General features: G+C 39.2%; 1 protein-coding gene across 4 annotated transcripts in view; it reads left to right on the top strand.

The window, feature by feature from the left end:
• The window catches only part of TRPC6 (transient receptor potential cation channel subfamily C member 6), a 129903-nt gene extending 111130 nt beyond the window's left edge, over nt 1–18773 (top strand). For 3 of the 4 annotated variants that reach the window (XM_042905387.1, XM_042905385.1, XM_042905386.1), the window contains 6 exons: nt 887–1082; nt 1833–2036; nt 4081–4155; nt 10097–10180; nt 15882–15957; nt 16714–18773. In XM_042905387.1, coding sequence (XP_042761321.1) covers nt 887–1082; nt 1833–2036; nt 4081–4155; nt 10097–10180; nt 15882–15957; nt 16714–16865 — 787 coding nt within the window. In that variant the 3' untranslated portion in view covers nt 16866–18773. Of the gene's footprint in view, nt 1–886; nt 1083–1832; nt 2037–4080; nt 4156–10092; nt 10181–15881; nt 15958–16713 lie in introns of those variants that run through there. The other variant, XR_006193685.1, reaches the window with a different exon arrangement.
• Nucleotides 18774–19061: the final 288 nt, after the last annotated feature.

Below are 19061 nucleotides of genomic sequence, written 5' to 3'. Positions count from 1 at the left end.
ACCAGGCTGTATGTAACCTCTTGTCCATGACTCTAGAATGTGTGTTCCTACTTGTACAGCCTTCTCATTAGAGGGTCTTGGGGGGGTGGTGCACAGGGAGAACAGCTTCTCTCCTAATTCATTTTGTCAGATCTTCTCATTGAGAAGATCCTGGTTATCAACCCCAGTTTTGACTGAGGTTCGCCACAGCCACAGTGGTTTTTTATAAAATATGCTTAGAATAGATTACTCAGATATTAGGTGGTCCATGTTCCAATATGAAGCATCAACTGAAGCATAACCTGTTGTTAGCCCTATTCTCATAAAGTGCAGTTTATCAGAGAAATGAAACCAGCTGGGTGAAGCTGGGCTTAGCATTGGTCAGTAATTATGTGTAAAGCATTGAAATTCCTACCTAAGACTTGTCAGTGATTTTGGTTACAGCGTCTATGTTTATATTGTCACATTTTTCTTAAGGCACACACTGTTATTATCTAATTATTGGATATGAGTAGAAGTATAGATGAGCAGGAAACCTAATAAGACTCTAACATTGTATTATTTTTATTAAGTAATACATTTAACACTCCATTACCCAAGCTATGGATTACTTATGTTAGTATCTGTGGTTATGAAGTTATGTTAATAACATTTATTGAGTGCCTATTATGTGCCAGATACTGAGCTGACTGGTTCGTATGCACAGTATGACTTCAGCCCTGCAACCTTCTGGGAAATAAAACCTATTGTATTCATTTTACAGAAAGGAAAACCGAGGTTCATAGAAGTAAAGGATTTTCTCATGAATATTTATTAATTTGCAAACACACAATCAGCGCACTTTTATTATGGTATTATTGTCATTTATACACTGTATTATTTCCTTTCTCTCTTTATTTTTCCCCAGAGTTGAGGAGAGTTTTAAGACACTGTTCTGGGCTATATTTGGACTTTCTGAAGTAAAGTCGGTGGTCATCAACTATAATCACAAATTCATTGAAAATATCGGTTATGTTCTTTATGGAGTCTATAATGTCACAATGGTCATTGTTTTGTTAAATATGTTAATTGCAATGATCAACAGTTCATTCCAGGAAATTGAGGTATGATTTCTGTACATGTGTATAGTCTGTGACTACATGTTTTTTAACTTATGCCAGGCATCAACTCCTCATTGGTGGTGAAAATGTAGGCTGTGTTTCCTTTTGTTCTTTGCCTGTTTCACATAGTTGTTTGTCCAGTAATCTAGAAAATTTTAACTCTTTGCTTCCAAATGCAACATCAATGTGTGTGGTGGGTAGTAGGTCATAAGGAGGAGAAATGTCAGATTCATTATTGTTTTTTAAAAAAACCTTAGAAATACTATATCAGCTTGAATTTACATTTTATTTTTAAAAATTGTTACTTACAAATACCACTAGTGTGGTATTTTTTGTAGTGATTTTCAAAAGTGACCATTTCTCGAATCTGGAGTGATAATACAAATTTTTATTCCAGAAATTTTGGAATGTGTCCCAAAGTAATCGAACTTATGATCTTGTGTCGAACAAAAGAGTGAATGATTTTTCATAGTGTTCTTTTCAGAATGTAGAAAAATCCATTTATACCTTTCAGGGTGTTTATAAACATAAGCACATTCTGAGATCTGTAGTTCTCTAAGCCTGATAAAATTTCAGACAGATTTTGGAGAGAGTGTGAGTAGAACCTTAACATTAAAAAAATCTTGGAGTGGTGTTTGGGGCCTGAGAGTGTTTGTAGGCACCATTGCTCCTGCCTAGGTACACAGTGTGGGTCGCATCGCAGTAATTCAGTTTTCACATCTCTCTGCTGAACTGACGTGTGTGTTTGCACAGGACGATGCTGATGTCGAGTGGAAATTTGCAAGGGCCAAGCTTTGGTTTTCCTACTTTGAAGAGGGGAGAACATTACCTGTTCCCTTCAACCTGGTGCCAAGTCCAAAGTCCCTGTTTTATCTCTTACTGAGGCTTAAAAAATGGATTTCTGAGATGTTCCAGGCCCATAAAAAAGGTTTCCAGGAGGATGCAGAGATGAACAAGGTAATTTGACTTGATAATTTAAAATTATGTTTTTAAATGCTAGGATCATTTAAAAGAAGTGATCCATGATGACACGTCCGATCATTGCCAAATGAGCACAGTCCTTTGGCTTGTATCTACTTGAGAGGAACACTTTGGACATTTCCTACTTAAAAGAATACAGGAAAAATTCATGAAATGTAACTATAATAATGTATTACATTGTCTGTAGAGGATACTTGAAAGGAGAGCTAGTCTGGCCCCATTTTTGCTGTTGTGGCCACAAGCCCCACCTCATGTTCAGTTCACACAGCCTGGTAAAGCATCAGTAGCTTGGGGGAATTTGACAGACTCTACCTTCTTCACTGAAAACTTAGAAATCAATTACTCACATGTAATATGTGAGTCTAGGTTTGGCATTAAGTAGTTCAAGAAAGAAAGATCTAGGGGTATTAACTGGAAACAGTTATGCAGGAAGCAATCTCAAGAAACATAGAAGAGGTGCAGTGTTTAGATGAGGGTTAGCAGTATGTTCAGAAGTGTGGAAAGTTGTGTGCCACTGTGTATGGAGGAGGGGCAGTTACCCTGTGCAGGAACTCTGCTGGTGCAGAACCACATCCAGGAGAAGCCATGAGAGATGGATGCATTCGGAGGAGAAGGGCCAGCATGGGGACAGGTGCATATAAGGCGTCATATGATGGGGAGTTGAAGGACTTGGGGATTACATCCAAAAAAGGAGGATTGAAGGGGAACAAGGCGAATATCTTTAGAACTCTCAGTTTTGACTAGGGGGTATACTTGTTTTTTGTCCCTTCAAACACAGGGAGAGATGCCATGGGCAAAAGTTGCAAATAGTTCAGCTGTAGTTCTATTTAAAAACAAACTTGTCACAACAACATCTGTCCAGGGGCACCTGGGTGGCTCAGTCTGCTGAGGGTCCAACTTCAGCTCAGATCATGATCTTGAGGTTCGTGAGTTTGAGCCCCACATTGGGCTCTGTGCTGACAGCTTGGAGCCTGGAGCCTGCTTCATATTCTGTATCTCTCTCTCTCTGCCCCTCACCTATTCACACTCTGTCTCTCTCTCAAAAATAAGTAAACATTAAAAAAATCAAAGAAAATATCTGTCTAACAGAGTGGGCTGTCTTGCAAAGTAGTAAGTTCCCCATCATTGCATGTAATCAGTAAATGCTGAATGACCAATATTAGGAATTTATAGAAGATATTCCAACAGTGAGTGGGCAGTTGAGCCAAATGATTGTGAAAGTTTCTAGCCATTCTAAGATTCTATCACTGAGAGAAAAGAGAAATATTCTAATTCCTGCTCTGCTTGCCACTCACCATTTTGTGTTCTCAAATAAATAATAAACTCTCCGGGCTTTAGTTTCTTCAGCTGTACTATGGGAATAAAAATTATATCTACATCATAAAGATCAAATGAGTATGTAAAAGGACCTTGAGAATTATAATTTTTTTAATGTTTATTTATTTTTGAGAGAGACAGAGACAGAATGCTAGTGGGTTTGGGCAGAGAGAGAGGGAGGCACAGAATCTGAAGCAGGCTCCAGGCTCTGAGCTGTCGGCACAGAGCCTGATGCAGGGCTTGAACTCACGAGCTGTGAGATCATGACCTGAGCCGAAGTAGGACGCTTGACCGACTGAGCCACCCGGGTACCCCAGGACCTTGAGAATTATAAAACCTGCTTTAAATGTAGTTATTACTATACTGTGTGAAATTTTGGAGAAACAGGCCATCTATAGCACTCTTCTGGATGTCTAACTTCTAGAACTCAGTGGGTTGATGGCAGGAATGTCCCTCCCTTTACTTAATACTCCTTTACTTACATTAATTAATGGAGTTTACAGTTCTAATGGAACAGCAACCTGAGAGAAGTCATTGTTCTCACCAATGGGAAGCACCCAATAAGAACATCTTTCTCTTCTTGAAACTTGCTACAGAATCAGACCAGATGGCTTTTAAGATATGGAATAAAGAATGAAATTGTTTTTGTAATTCTAAATGAAGAATTAGCAATTGTACTCATCTTACTATCTATTTTTAAAAGAGAAACGAAGAAAAGAAATTTGGAATTTGGGGAAGTCATGAAGACCTTTCAAAATTATCGCTTGACAAAAAACAGGTAAGCTCATATTTGAAAACATGAAGTCATATGTGTGCCCAGGCTTATCTTTTCAGAAAAAAGGACAAATGTTCAGAAGCAATTTCAAGAAACAGGTAATATATACATTAAAGATTTTAATTGTGTTAATAATGCCTCAAAGATCTGTTACTGAGTGATGGAAATAAGCTTATGTCCAGTTAATCAGAAGAAAGAACTGTGTATATCTTTAAGACAGATATTAAGCATATATGTTTGGGTACTTGTGGGTAATGAAATACAGGGATAGTGATGTAAAGCAGGAAAAATTAAACTGATAGAGGAGCGTCAGGGACCCAACGGAGATCTGATTCACTGCACTTGAGCAGTGTGGGGTGAGGGTGGGCATACACACATCCAGCAGAGCCTCTCTACCTGTCGGTCATTTTCTTCACCAGGGCAGGGTTGCCTCGGAGCAGTTTGTGCTGGAGCTCCCAGTCAGGCTGGCTGACTTTTTTGGTCTTTTTACCTTTCCCTCTTTCATGGTGAGCCAAGCCCCACAGTCCAAGACCGTTTTCTACCCCCTGCTCCTACTCCCTGTTACCTGTCACAGGCATGATTCTGAGCACATCTCCTACTTCTGTGTCTTGGCATTTGGTTCCTAGAGGACTGACATAATGCAGCTATCTCCTTTACTTTTCCTTGCCATGTAAGCTTGTGATGAACAGAACTGACGCCCACAGCTTGCTTTTGCTTGGTACATTAGCTACACTCCTGGGAGAGTGCTTTTACAGCACACGTTTATATTTCCAGTCAAGTTTGCCTATTGTTACTGAAGTGGGTTTCCACTGCAATGTGCTTGGCCCTGATGGGGACTAAGAAAAACTCTCATGGTTCCTTCTTTCTTACCAATTTGTGCAACGTTTGCTCTCTTTTTCATGAAGTCTACTTCCAAAACAATGCTTAAGTTTCCATTTCACTCAGATCTTCTGACTCCCTGAGGACAAAAGTGGTTAGGTTCCACCCACATCACCTCCACACGTGCTCTGGGTGCACCATAGAAATCAGTGGAATGAGCCACATAAAAATACTTTTTGAAACAAAGTGAGAAGACCTATTTATTATCTTTGCTTATATCCTTTAGCTCTGAAGGTCCCTGAATTTGGTGGCTGCTAGCATTAGCTTTTCAGATAAATTCTGAGAGGCCAGCATAACTCAAGTCCCATCTCTGCCACACTGTATGATGCATAAACCTGAAGATGCTGATAACTTCCCGAATAACCGCTCTCTTCGAGCTCCAGGAGGGATCACTTTCAAGTTGTCAGTTGCAGACAGGCTCTTGCGTCCTATGCAATAGATGTCGTTTTAGCATTTTCTGTCTGTTTGGCACTGGGTTGAGTGACATGTGCAGATTTTTTTTTGTTATTAGTCACATATAACTGATATATGTTGATTTTGTGCAAATTCCCAATCCTTTTCTCCGGGCATATTGAATTAAAATTTCTGGCATTGGGGTGTGGAAGTGTGTACTTTAGTTAGGCCTTAGGATATTCTAAGGCCCATCTGGGTGTGGGAATCATGGGAATCACAGAATATTTCATTCCCTGAATGACTTTGTCATGGACACATCAGTGAACAGTAATATTCAGCAGAGTAGACTAGACTAGATTAAAATGAAACATGAGGGGTGTCTGGGTGGCTCAGTCGCTTGAGCCTCCGACTTCAACTCGGGTCATGATCTCTCAGTGCGTGAGTTCGAGCCCCATGTTGGGCTCTGTGCTGACAGCTGGGAGCCTGGAGCCTGCTTTGGATTCTGAGTCTCCCTCTCTCTCTGCCTCTCCCATGCCCATGCTCTTCTCTGTCTCTGTCTCTGTCTCTCTCAAAGAAAAATAAACACTAAAAATAAAAATAAAAAGACACATGAAATAGGACTAAATCTACATAGTAGATATCTATCCTTCTGTACAACAGTAATAGCTGCTGACACTTGTAGAGCATGTACTGTATGTCAAGCGGTGTATCCCACAGCCTTCCTGTTTGATTCTTACACCACCTCTGGCAGCTAGGTAATATTATTTCCCCTATTTCACGCATTAGAAACCCGAGGACAGTAGAGCTGAAGTAACCTGCCCACAGTCTCATTTCAAACAACAACCAGAATTCAAACTCAGATCTACTTGATTCCAAAGCAAGAGCTTATAAGCACTGCCCCCACGTGGTGCATTTCATGTCTGCATCCCTGTGGACTGATCAAGGTATCTATACATTTTTAGCTCATTGCTCTGTTCCTGGCTTTACTCTAAATGCTAATATCAAAATAATTACTAGGAAATGAACAAGAGAAAACATAAAGAATGCAGGAGATGTGGTATAAAAACAAAGATAGACAGTAGCTCATTCAGAATCAGTGTATTTCCACATGAGTCAGGAACAAAGCTTAAAGCCAGCTCTTCCTGCTGCCACTCCCGTTGCATTTCACACATCACTACCATTTATAGATATCCACATCCCTAAGGTTTAAATACTATTCATTTGGCCAGTTGAATCCCCCTGACTTTCTAGCCTGCTTGAATAGCTGGCCATGGGAACACTTAGTTCTACATTAGAATTTTCTGCCACCAAGTGGTAATAGTGCTTCTTTGCACCATTGAGTAAATTTATCCTTACATTGCCTTTCTTTCATATGATTGTAACAAGTATTTATTATATGACTATTATGTATTAGAAACTGATTAGAATTTTTTGTTATATTTGTACCCAAGTTTATATTTCACATTTAGAGAAGAACTAGTCACATAAAAGTGGTCCATGTGAATTTATAACTGTTTAGTCATATACCATTCAACTATACCAGTGGTTCCCAACCTGGGGTGATCCGTCCCCTGCTCCCACTACCGGCACCTCAGGTACATTTGTAATACCTGGAGACATTTTGGTTGTCACAACCGGACAGGGGAGCTGTTATTGGCATCTAGTAGGTAGAGGGCAGGGATCCTGCTAAATATTCTACAATGCACAGGAAGCCCCACACAATAAAGACTTATCCAGCCCAAAGTGTCAGTAACTGTTGGAATGAAGAATCTTTGGACTCTACCTATTGAGAGCATGAAGTGGTGGGAGTGCTGTGTGTTGTACTGAAATGTTATGAATACACAGAAGCTGTGGCCATTGACGCTTCAAGATCTACAGTCTGGACAATCTGTAATCACACACATTCTCAAATGAACAGAATGCCATTTTCTGACATACCTGCCACTGTTACCTCTTCTGTGCCATCCGGTGTGTTCGTTGGTACAGCATCAGCCTCATGCCTTCAGTTCAGTTCTTTACAGTTTAGATGTACCTTTACCATCTATGTTGAGCTGCAGCCAACTGGTTCACAAACCTAGATTGAACATGTTTTCTATAGCAAGGTGTCTAGCAGCCAGTGAACCCCATCAGTGACCCAGAAGCACTTTTTCCTTCCTTTATTTCACCAACCAGTGCTTTCTGAGCACTTGCCATCTGCCAGCAGTTCTGGCTCCAGGGACAGTGAGGTGAGCTAAACAAAATCTCTCCTTCCACAGAGCCCAGCAGGATGTAGATAAACATGTAACCAAGCCAGTGAATAAAATAAGTGTCAAATGACCTAGCTGGCTCCAGATCTATTTTTCATAAGGTGGGCAGGAAAACCTCTCTGCAGAGCTTATGTTTTAAGCTAAAACCCAAAAGATGAGGCAGAGCAAATAAGGCAGTCAGGAAAAGAGCATTTCAAGAACTGGGAACAGCACATGCAAAGCCCTTAAAATAGAAATGAGTGAATGAACGAAGGCCTGGGTGATGTTGATATATTATTAAATCCCCCCCCCGCCCCCTCAAAAGGATGATCTCTATAGGCATGTAGTGTCCTGAGCTGCCTTAACTGGAGGTGATTGACATATCAAATGTTAAGGTTTCTTCATCTTAAAAAAAAAATAAAAATCCCAAAGAAACATATTTTTTTCACTTTCTTATTTCCATGAACACTTTTTGGATGTACTAGTGGCCCCTAACGAAAGAAGGAGACATCAAATTAATAACTTCCAATCATGAAGTTGTAAATTCATGAATAGGTGGTAAATAAATCAAAGGCATGATGCACAAAGATCCCTTTGTCTGGATCCTCTCCTCTGATTATGAACCTGTCCTCACCCTCCATGCTATATCATGAAAAATGGGGGATGAAAGTGGGCTTGAATCTTGTCGTCACATTTAATGGTGCCCTTAAAGCATAAATCATGGTTTGAAAGCCAGGAAGCATTATATCATCATAAAGATAAATGAATAACTATTCTTAAGAATAAATATTAAAAATTACATTGTTAAAAACATGTTGAAGTTTGCATTTGTTTCCCACATCCATAGATTAGTAGGACTTGAAGGAGAATAGGTATCCACTGGACTAGTCCCTTCATTGTTGGAGAGAGTGCAGAAAGTTCCAGCATCTCACCTGCTGCTCCAGAGCTGCTGTGGCAGAGCCTTAGTCTTCACATTTCTGTCAAGCACGCTTTTATACAAGCACCAATTGTATAATTTTATCTTAATTATGTTTAAAGTTAATATAAAGTGAAAGAATATGGATATTTTGCTGACACTGTTAGAGAGGTTGAAAGACAAGGGGAAATAGCTACATGAAAAGGGGTGCTAATATTTTCAAAATTGCATATTGTGTTTTTATGGATCTTATCAGCCTTAGTATATTCTTCCTGTGCATATAACTTAGCAAGATAATGATTGTTATGTTCTTCACTGAATACCCAGAATCCATAGCACAGCATCTTCATATAGAGGGCACTCCATCAATGTCCAGTGTTTACTGGATGAATGTGTGCATAGCTGTTTTAGGTCAGCATGTGGCCATTTAAAGCATCAAAGCATTGAAGTTAAGGACTTTAATTCTCAATGAGCTTTACTTACAGCAACTTAGATGTCATTGGGAAATATGAATCATCACCGACTTTGAAGATGGTCTTAAAGTTTCTTGTCCCTTGGAAAACAGTTGTACACCAAAAAAAAACAACAACAACAAAAACAAAAACACAAATGTGAAGCTGATGTGTTTTGCTCAGGTTCTCCTACTTATTTATTTTTAAAACCATGTTTTTCCTTTTAGAGAATGCCGTGAAGAGTTTTTTTAATCATTTTCTTGGCATGTTTTTTTTAGAAAAAGTTTTTAACATTTATTCATTTTTGAGAGAGAGAGAGAGCATGAGTGGAGCAGGGGCAGAGAGAGAGACACACAGAATCTGAAGCAGGCTCCAGTCTCTGAACTTTGAGCACAGCACCAATGCAGGGCTCGAACTCATGGACCGTGAGATCACGACCTGAGATGAACTTGTACGCTTAACAGCTTGAGCCACCCAGGTGTCCTATTAGCATGTGTATACAGTACTTTACCACCTTAATTGCAGATTGTTTTAGATCTTTTTTATTTGCCTGTTCAAGCAAATATATGGTTTCAAAAGTACTGCCCAAATGTGATACTATGTAGATCCTAAAATTCAAATGCATTAATTTGTTTTTTATTGGCCCCTGAACTCTGTCTCACAACAAAGTCTTACCCTTGTGTTACTTCAGGCACCCACCTACAAGTGTGGGTATTGTGCTCATGGATGCTGGCCTGTTGCTCCCTTAACAGAGGACTTCTTAGATCACCACCATCACTTCCCCAACTTGTTTGCCTCCTCCTCTATCAGAGATGTGCCTGTGAGAATGTTAAAGCATGACTGTCATGACTACATGACTGATAGCCACGCAGTCTATGAAAGTCCTCAGACAACCTTGAATAACCATTGAGAGATCCAGCACCCCTCAGGTGCCTCTGGTTTGTCTTGGAAGATAGGCTATAAAGCAAAGTAAATGAAAAATTTACATATGTAACTTATAAATTCCTATATATAACTAATAAATATTGTTACATTATTTAGAAGAAAAATAAGAATTTTTTATTCTTTTCAAATTACAGCTTGGGCATAGTAAACAATCAAGTATAAGGAGCTCAGAAGATTTCCAGTTAAATAGTTTCAATAATCCTCCAGGAAAGTATCAGGTAAGCATGATTTTTTTTTTTTTTTAGAAAACTAAGACTAATTATTTGTAATATTTAAAATCCCAAACTATGTGATTCTTTAAGTGAAAATGAACCATTATGTTGTTTTTCTCAATATCAAAATAATGCATGAATTCAACAAATATGTGCCTATACTTTCTAAGGACTGGAGATACATAAGTAAATAAAATAGATGAAGTCTTGGCATCCCAGAGCTTAGAGTCTACATGTTCATTGTAAAAGGCCTATATGTTCATTGTAAAAAGTCTATCCTCACAAAAAAACATACAGGAGAGAATAAAGTGTACCTCAAAACCCACTACTGAGATTTAAAGACTACTTATTTGGTGATATTCTGCCAGGTGATTATGTGTATATGTATAATTTTACATGTACTTCAATATTATATAACTGTATATATAATATATAAAGGAGTTAATAGTACTTAAATAATGGCTAACAGGTTTTCACTTCACAAAACATATATTTATATTAATTTTAATGGATGTATAGTACTCTTTGTACAAATATATGATAATTAAAATAATTTCCTATTGATGGAACTTTAACGGTTTTTTTCTACTATTGTAAGTAGTACTACTATGAACATTGTCCATGCACCCAATTACATCCTTAGAATAAGTTCTTAAAAGTGGAATTTTACTGTCTACCATTTAATTTGGGGTTTAGAGAGTTAGATTTGGTTTAACTATATATCCACCCAGGACTTCCTGCACATGGTACTGAACCTCCTGCATTTCCAGCATTCTCATGGTCGAAGCCCAGATGGGGGAAACTTTGTTGCATTGAAACTAGACATTCCAGTGCACTGGGAGGGGCAAGATGGTGGAGCAGCCTGGAAGTTCTCGGCTTCTCTCATCCCTGAAATGCAGCTAGATCAGCACAACCCATTTTTCACACCTGGAAAATTGATGTTAGGATTAACAAAACAATCTGCTTAACTTGAACTACAGAACTCAGCATGTACATGGCACAGAGAGGTGAACTGGGGGAGAGAGAAGCTGTGAAGGGTAGGGAGCTGTTTTTGTTTGCAGAGAGGGGACAGAGACAGGCGGTAGAGTACAGGAAAAGCACTCCCCCTGAAAGTAGATGGAGAGAAAGAGAAAGAGTGAAAACACCCACAATGGATTGAACAAAAAAGGGAGAAAGGAGAAAGAAGAAGGTTTCAGTACCATTAGGACTCTATAAACAGGGGCACACAGAGTTGGAAACTTCTCAGCTCAATACCTGGCAGAGCTCTATTAGGGAGTTCTGACAGAGCTCTGAATCCCTAGGAGCAGACAGTGAGGTCTGAGGGGTCCATGAGCCGCAGGGGAGAAGCCGTTCCTCTGCTAGGAGGGCATTTGGTGGAGGCCATACAACCTCCCCAGAGGAAAAGGTCCCAGTGGACCCCAGAGAACAGCCATGTTTTCTGGTATTGGAACAAAGATGCCAGGGCATGGTTAAACCTGGTGCTAGCTGTGTGTTGTGTTTTGCCATAATCTCTGAGCCTCTGCTGCCGTGTGAGCACATGAACTTTTCCTGGGGCAAGCAGGTACCCAGCCACATTCTCTGAACCTCTGCAAGAGCGCAGCCACGCTAATGTTACCTGGGACCAGCTAGCACCTGGCCATTGCCTGGTGAGACCCTCCCTCAGAATACTGGAGGGGGTCCAAGCTGTAGGGCTCTCAGAAGTGAGGGGTTTGGAAACACAGCCCCATCTGAGATAAAATTTGGGAGAGAGGTGCTGCCTGGCAGGCTGACAGCTTGGACACAGACAGTGTAGAAGCAGGGAGCAGACAGAAGCCAGAGACAAAGGAGGGGTTCTTGATTGCCACTGAGCGAGAGCATAGAATTCTGGTGCTAGAGACTGTGAAGCTGGGTGATGCCATTTTCACCTCTCCCGCACCTGCGCGTAAACACACATGCACGCCACACCTATACACCCCATTAAGCTAAGCAACACCACCTAGTGGAGAACGGAGCTGTTACACCAAGCTCTACCCAATTGCGCCCTCCAAGAACATGCCCTAGAGGACCACCACAAGTCTCTCCACCTGCTTACTACACAGACTATAAAGTGCATCATAGATTTTTAGGGGAAACTGGATGTAATTTATTTTGGATTTCATTCTGTTCTCTGGTCCATCTATTTTTTTTTTTGTTTTTTTCTTTTCTTATTCTTGGATACAGAAAGAGAAAAAAAAATTTTTTTTTTCAGTTTAAAACTTTTAAAATATTTTTACTACACTTTTTCTTTTTTGTAAAATTTTAAATTCTATTTTACTTCATTTCATTTTATTTTATTGTATAATTTTTAAACATTTAAAAATTTTTTCTTACCTTTTTTCTTTCCCTTTTTTCTCTATTCTATCAAGTTTCTTTCAAAACCAAATCAAAACATATCTAGGATCTAGCTCCCTTTATTTTTTTGTGTTGTTTTTAACTTTATAATTTTATTTTTTATTTTACTAATTCTTTTTCTTCTTCCAAAATGACAAAATGAAGGCATTCACCCCAAAAGAAAGAACAGGAAGAAATGACAGCCAGGGACTTAATCAACACAGATATAAGCAAGATGTCTGAACTAGTATTTAGAATCATGATAATAAGAACTAGCTGGGTTTGAAAAAAGCATAAATCCCTTTCTGCAGAGATGAAAGAAGTAAAATCTAGTCAGGATGAAATTAAAAATGCTATAACTGGGTCGCCTGGGTGGTTCCATCGGCTAAGCATCTGACTTCAGCTCAGGTCACGATCTTGCAGTTCGTGGGTTCGAGTCCCACCTCGGGCTCTGTGCTGACAGCTCAGAGCCTGGAGCCTGTTTCAGATTCTGCGTCTCCCTCTCTCTCTGACCCACCCCGTTCATGCTCTATCTCTCTCTGTCTCAAAAATAAATAAATGTTAAAAAAATTAAAAAAATTTGCTATAACTGACATGCTATGTTGAATGGATGCCACGGCAGCATGGATGGATGAGGCAGAGCAGTGAATCAGCAATACAGAAGACAAAATTATGGAAAATAATGAAGTAGAGAAAAAAGAGGGAAACTAAGGCAAAAGAATGATACAAGAATTTGAGAACTCCGTGATTCATTAAAAAGGAATAACATCCAAATCATAGGAATCCCAGAAGATGAAGAGAGAGAAAAAGGGGTAGAAGGCTTATGTGAGCAAACCATAATGGAAAATGCTCCTAACCTGGGGAAAGACAAAGACATTGAAATCCAAGAAGCGCAGAGAACTCCCATTAGACTGAACAAAAACCATCAACAAGGCATATCATAGTCAAATTCACAAAATACACAGACAAGGAAAGAATTACGAAAGCAGCAAGGAAAAAAAATACTTAACCTACAAGGGCAGACAGATCAGGTTCACAGCAGACCTATCCACAGAAACTTGGCAGGCTAGAAAGGAGTGGCAGGATATATTCAACATGCTGAATTGGAAAAATATACAGTCAAGAATTGTTTATCCAGCAAGGCTGTCATTTGAAATAGGAGAGATAAAGAGTTTCCCAGACAAACAAAAACTAAAGAAGTTCATGACCACTAAACCAGTCCTGCAAGAAATTTTAAGGGGGACTTTCTAAGGGGAGAAAAGATGAAGCAAAACAAAACAAAACACAACAAAATTTGTATGGAACCAGAAAAGACCCTGAATAGCTAAAGCTGTTCTGAAAAAGAAAACCAAAGCTGGAGGCATCACAATTCCAGACTTCAAAATGTATTACAAATCTGTAATCATAAAGACAGTATGGTACTGGCACAAAAACGGACACATAGATCAGTGGAGCAGAGTAGAGAACCCAGAAATGGACCTGCAAACATATAGCCAACTAATCTTTGATGGAGCAGGAAAGAATATCCAATGGAATAAAGACAGTCTCTTCAAAAATGGTGCTGGGAAAACTGGACACTGACATGCAGAAGAATGAACCTGGACCACTTTCTTACACCATACACAAAAATAAACTCAAAATGGATGAAAGACCTAAACAGGAAGCCGTCAAAATCCTAGAGGAGAAATCAGGAAAAAACCTCTTTGACCTTGGCCACAGCAACTTCTTACTCAACATATCTCTGGATGCAAGGGAAACAAAAGCAAAAATGAACTACTGGGACCTCATCAAAACAAAAAGCTTCTGCACAGCAAAGGAAACAATCAGCAAAACTAAAAGGCAACCAATGGAATAGAAGATATTTGCAAATGACATATCAGATAAAGGATTAGTATCCAAAATCAATAAAGAACTTATCAAACTCAACACCCAAAAACCAAATAATCCCATGAAGAAATGTGCAAAAGACATGAATAGGCACTTTTCTAAAGAAGACATCCAGATGGCAAACAGACACATGAAAAAATGTTCAACATCACTCATCATCAGGGAAAACAAATCAAAACCACAATGAGATACCACCTCACACCTGTTAGAATGGTTAAAATTAACAACTCAGGCAACAATGGATGTTGGCGAGGATGTGGAGGAAGAGAAACCCTTTTGCACTCCTGGTGGGAATGCAAACTGGTACAGCCACTCTGGAAGACATTATGGAGATTCCTCAAAAAATTAAAAAATAGAACTACCCTAAGACCCAGCAATTGCGCTACTAGGTATTTATCCAAATGATATAGGTATGCTGTTTTGAAGGGGTTCGTACACTCTAATGTTTATAGCAGTGCTATGGACAAGAGACAAACTATGGAAAGAGCCCAAATGTCCATTGACAGATGAATGGATAAAGAAGATGTGGAGTGTGTGTGTATACACACACACACACACACACACACACACACACATACACACACACACACTGGAATATTACTCAGCAATCAAAAATAATGAAATCTTGCCATTTGCAACGATGTGGATGGAACTATAATGTATTACGCTAAGCAAAATTAGAGAAAGACAAATATCATGACTTCACTCATATGAGGACTTTAAGATACCAAACAGATGAACATAAGGGAAGGGAAACAAAAGTAATATAAAAACGGGGAGGGGGAAAAACATAAGAGACTCTTAAATATAGAGAACAAACTGAGGGTTACTGGAGGGATTGTGGGTGGGGGAAGGGCTAAATGGGCAAAGGGAATTAAGGAAGACACTTGTTGCGATGAACACTGGGTGTTATATGTAGGGAGTGAATCACTGCATTCTACTCCTGAAATCATTATTGCACTATATGCTAACTAACCTGGATGTAAATTTTAAAAAATAGAAGTAATGCACTAAAAAAAAAAAGAAACTAGACATTTCTGAATTATTAGCAAGTATAAAATCAAAACTACCTTTCTTGGTAAGGAAGGTCAAAACATAAATGAGTGTATGTTTGCTTAATTTGCCATTTCCACATCCAGTACTATACACACTGTCAACCTCCTCAAATGAAAGGCATTGTTTTGCTCTACTACTTTGCAAGTAAAATATAAGCAGTAAACATCAAGGGGTAGATGTTTTTTTCTAAACCTATTCTTTTCTCAAGAATTAACTTGTGAGTCATTAGCTCTGGTAATGTAAAAATTGCTGTAATAATTTGCCGATAGTGTGCATTCCATGCCAGATAAATCCTCTTAGTCTTTGTTAGCATTACTTCTAAGGTCCTTACAGGGGAAAGACCCAGACAGTTATTCCAAATGAAAGATTTGTCATAAACATAAAACTGAGCTGGGTTTCTCCTTTGTCTGTCTAGAAAATTATGAAGAGGCTCATTAAAAGATACGTCTTACAAGCCCAGATAGATCGGGAGAGTGACGACGTGAATGAAGGTGAGCTGAACAGGGACCAGCCGGCCCCTGAGCCTGAGTGTGGGTGCAGCCCTGATGTAGAGCTGGAGGAAAGCTGGAGAGAGCGGTTTGGGGAGGGTGAGCCTCCTAGGGAAGAGAGGGAGGGTCTCACCAACCGTCAGCGCTACTAAATAGTGTTGGAAAATAGGCTGTTTTTCCAGAGTTGGGGCAGGTGTCACTTGCGACATAAGTAACTGTTGCTTTTGGGGCGTGGCTTGCAGGGATGAAGAAGTGGTTGGGAAAAGTAAAAGGCTCTTGCCCCCAATCCTGCAAACATTTGCCATGAATGTTTCCTTTTTACTAGAGAATCTAGAAAAGATACTCAGATTCCTCAGTGTCTTTTAAGTTGGGTTGACCTGACAAGATGTAAGTTTTGGGACCTGCAACAGTAATGACTGTGGCTTTCTCAGTAGAAGGCACTACCATCAAGTGCTACCCCTGTGACTGTTCAAAACTAATAGGTCCTCAAGTCAGCAGATTTCCTCAGAGTCCAACGGAATTGGCACCTCTTCCAATTTCCTTGGGACTTTTGTCACCATTTTTTCTCTATAACCTTTTCATTAACCAAAAGCTTTAGCTGAGAAAATTGAAACCTGCCCCATTAGGAAGTTTTTTCCTCTGAAAGGATTCAAACTACAGATGTGTGTGGAACTGACTGATTTCATTCTGTTCCAGAATCACTAGTTTCTCTGCATTATATATTTATAGTTGACTTCCTATCTCTCTTGTTTTTTAAAGGGGAACTGAAGGAAATTAAACAGGACATCTCAAGCCTCCGCTATGAGCTCCTTGAAGAGAAAACTCAGAATTCTGAAGACCTCGCAGAACTTATTAGAAAACTTGGGGAGAAATTATCAACGGAACCAAAGCAAGAGGAAGGCAATAGATAATGCAAAGATGTCCATTAAAAATCCTATTTATTTGTCTACTTGAAGCCATATTATTTTCCAATTTATTTTTTAAGTGCCATTGTGACCATCTTTTAAACAAGAAAATGTCCAAAAATAACTTGGGAAATTCCATTATCTGAAACCCTAATATTTAATATTTTTGGTGATTAAATTTCATTGTTCAGGCTAAAGTTTGTGGATTATGGTGAAAATTATGCCCAACTATTTGATGTTTTCTTGAGCATAACAATCGTGATGCTGTGATTGCTATCTAGTGTCTGCCTGGGGATTGTCTTGGCTGGTAGGAGGCTGACACAGCACACTCTCCATGTGGTCTTTACCTTGAAGGTGATTTCAGGTAACTGCTTGCCTGCCTTATGGATCCCCTGATGGTGACTTCCAGCCCTGAAATCTAGGGAGATATAATCTGTAGCTGTTTGGAAAATGCCATTTAATCATCTGCTCTAAGCCCTCACAGAATATGATTGGTAATATCTGTGCAAAATTGGGTTAAATCTTTCCTAAATTTGCCAGTTCACCTCTTTGAAAACGTTACACTTAACAGTGAAAAAGTGCTTCCTCTACTGAGCGCTGGGAACACGGTTTAGTTTGTGTGTGTATGTGCATGTGCATATGCATACACACGCGAGTGCACATAGAAAAGTGTGTATGAAATGCTTGTCCTGTTTTCTTTTGTAGCCAATATGGACTCTCAAAACCTCTTTATCTTTTGATTTTTACTGTGACTGAAAAATTATTGTCCAAATAATGAATCCTTTATTGGAGAAGTATCAAAGTCACAACTGATTATGATTATTTGGTCCAATTATAGCAAAATGTGCTCTTTTTGAGGCATTTACAGGTAAATCCCACATTTGGCATTGAGTATAAAGGAAACTGTGGAGGGAACTTGCAAATACTTACCTTTATTCTCAGTATGTTCTACCCTCCCTCAAAATATATGAAGCAGGGATGTGCGTTTGTAGGCATCCACGTAGGCTGCTCTTACGATGTGAAGCAATATCTACAACGATTAAAAGAGAGAAGTGAAAGTTCATCTTTTCAACTACACAGACTACCAACATTTAAATGATGCTGGGTATTAACTGGAAATGTTTCTTTAAATTCAGTAAAGAGAGGTTTCAAATGCAAATTTTTAACTTCATTTTAGAGATAAAATAGTCACAAAAATCTAGTTAGCCCCAACTTTGAATTAAGTCAAAGTAGTTTTATGTAACCAGATCACAAAATACAACTGAAATTTGCACTCAGTGATTTTGTATTTGTGGGTATTATTTACTGAGAAGTTATTTAGTAATACAGAAAAGGTAGGCTTTCAAATGTTTTGTGACAGTATTTGAGCCAGAAGTTGTAAAAATCAGCCTCATAGCAAATGCACTATTAGCAAGTTAAAATAATCTAACATCCACAAAGCTTTGTGTTGTACCATGAAGGAGATTGGCCTCTATGCCAAGGGGTGCTCTGTGACAGAAAATGGGCTTGACTCCAAAGAATCTAGAAAAGATACTCACATTACTCAGTGTCTTTTAAGTTGGGTTGACCCGACAAGATGAAAGTTTTGGGACCTGCAACAGGGATGACTGTGGCTTTCTCAGTCATCAAGTGCTACCTCTGTGACTGTGCAAAACTAATATGTCCTGAAGTCAGTAGATTTCCTCAGAGTACAACGAAATTGGCACCTCTTCCAATTTCCTTTCAATTGGAACATGAAAAGAAACCAACCACATTTTAAGCAAGGTTTTTAAAAATTCCAACAAGAGCTTAATTAAAGGCATATTGTCAGAGGACGGCCATAAGCATGACTATCCTGCACAAGTGTCAAGGCCATTGGCTTTAACTCTTGTATTCATGTTGTAGTCAGCCTAACATATAAAAATAAAATGATTAATCAGATTAAATGTATTTGTTCATCCTGTTCTCTCGGTCATATTTCTCTGCTCAAATTCGGTGCTTTCTGGACGCTTGTAAGGAGGGAAGCACAGTGATGTCTGACTCTGACCATACAGCTGCTTCCTGGAGGCCAAGCCACAGTCACACCTCATAGCAGACCTACTACCAGTGAACAAAATGAAGTCCCACTGCCTCATTTTACTCTGCTATTTGTATTACTCTGAAACTGAGAATTAACACAAATTCAGCATGGTTTTACTACGTATATCAAATGGGTGACCAGAA

The sequence above is a fragment of the Panthera leo genome, chromosome D1 (genome assembly GCF_018350215.1).
Source record: "Panthera leo isolate Ple1 chromosome D1, P.leo_Ple1_pat1.1, whole genome shotgun sequence".
Classification (NCBI taxonomy): domain Eukaryota; kingdom Metazoa; phylum Chordata; class Mammalia; order Carnivora; family Felidae; genus Panthera; species Panthera leo.
The sequence above is the reverse complement of the archived record's forward strand: the minus strand, read 5'-3'. Positions and strand labels throughout refer to the sequence as shown.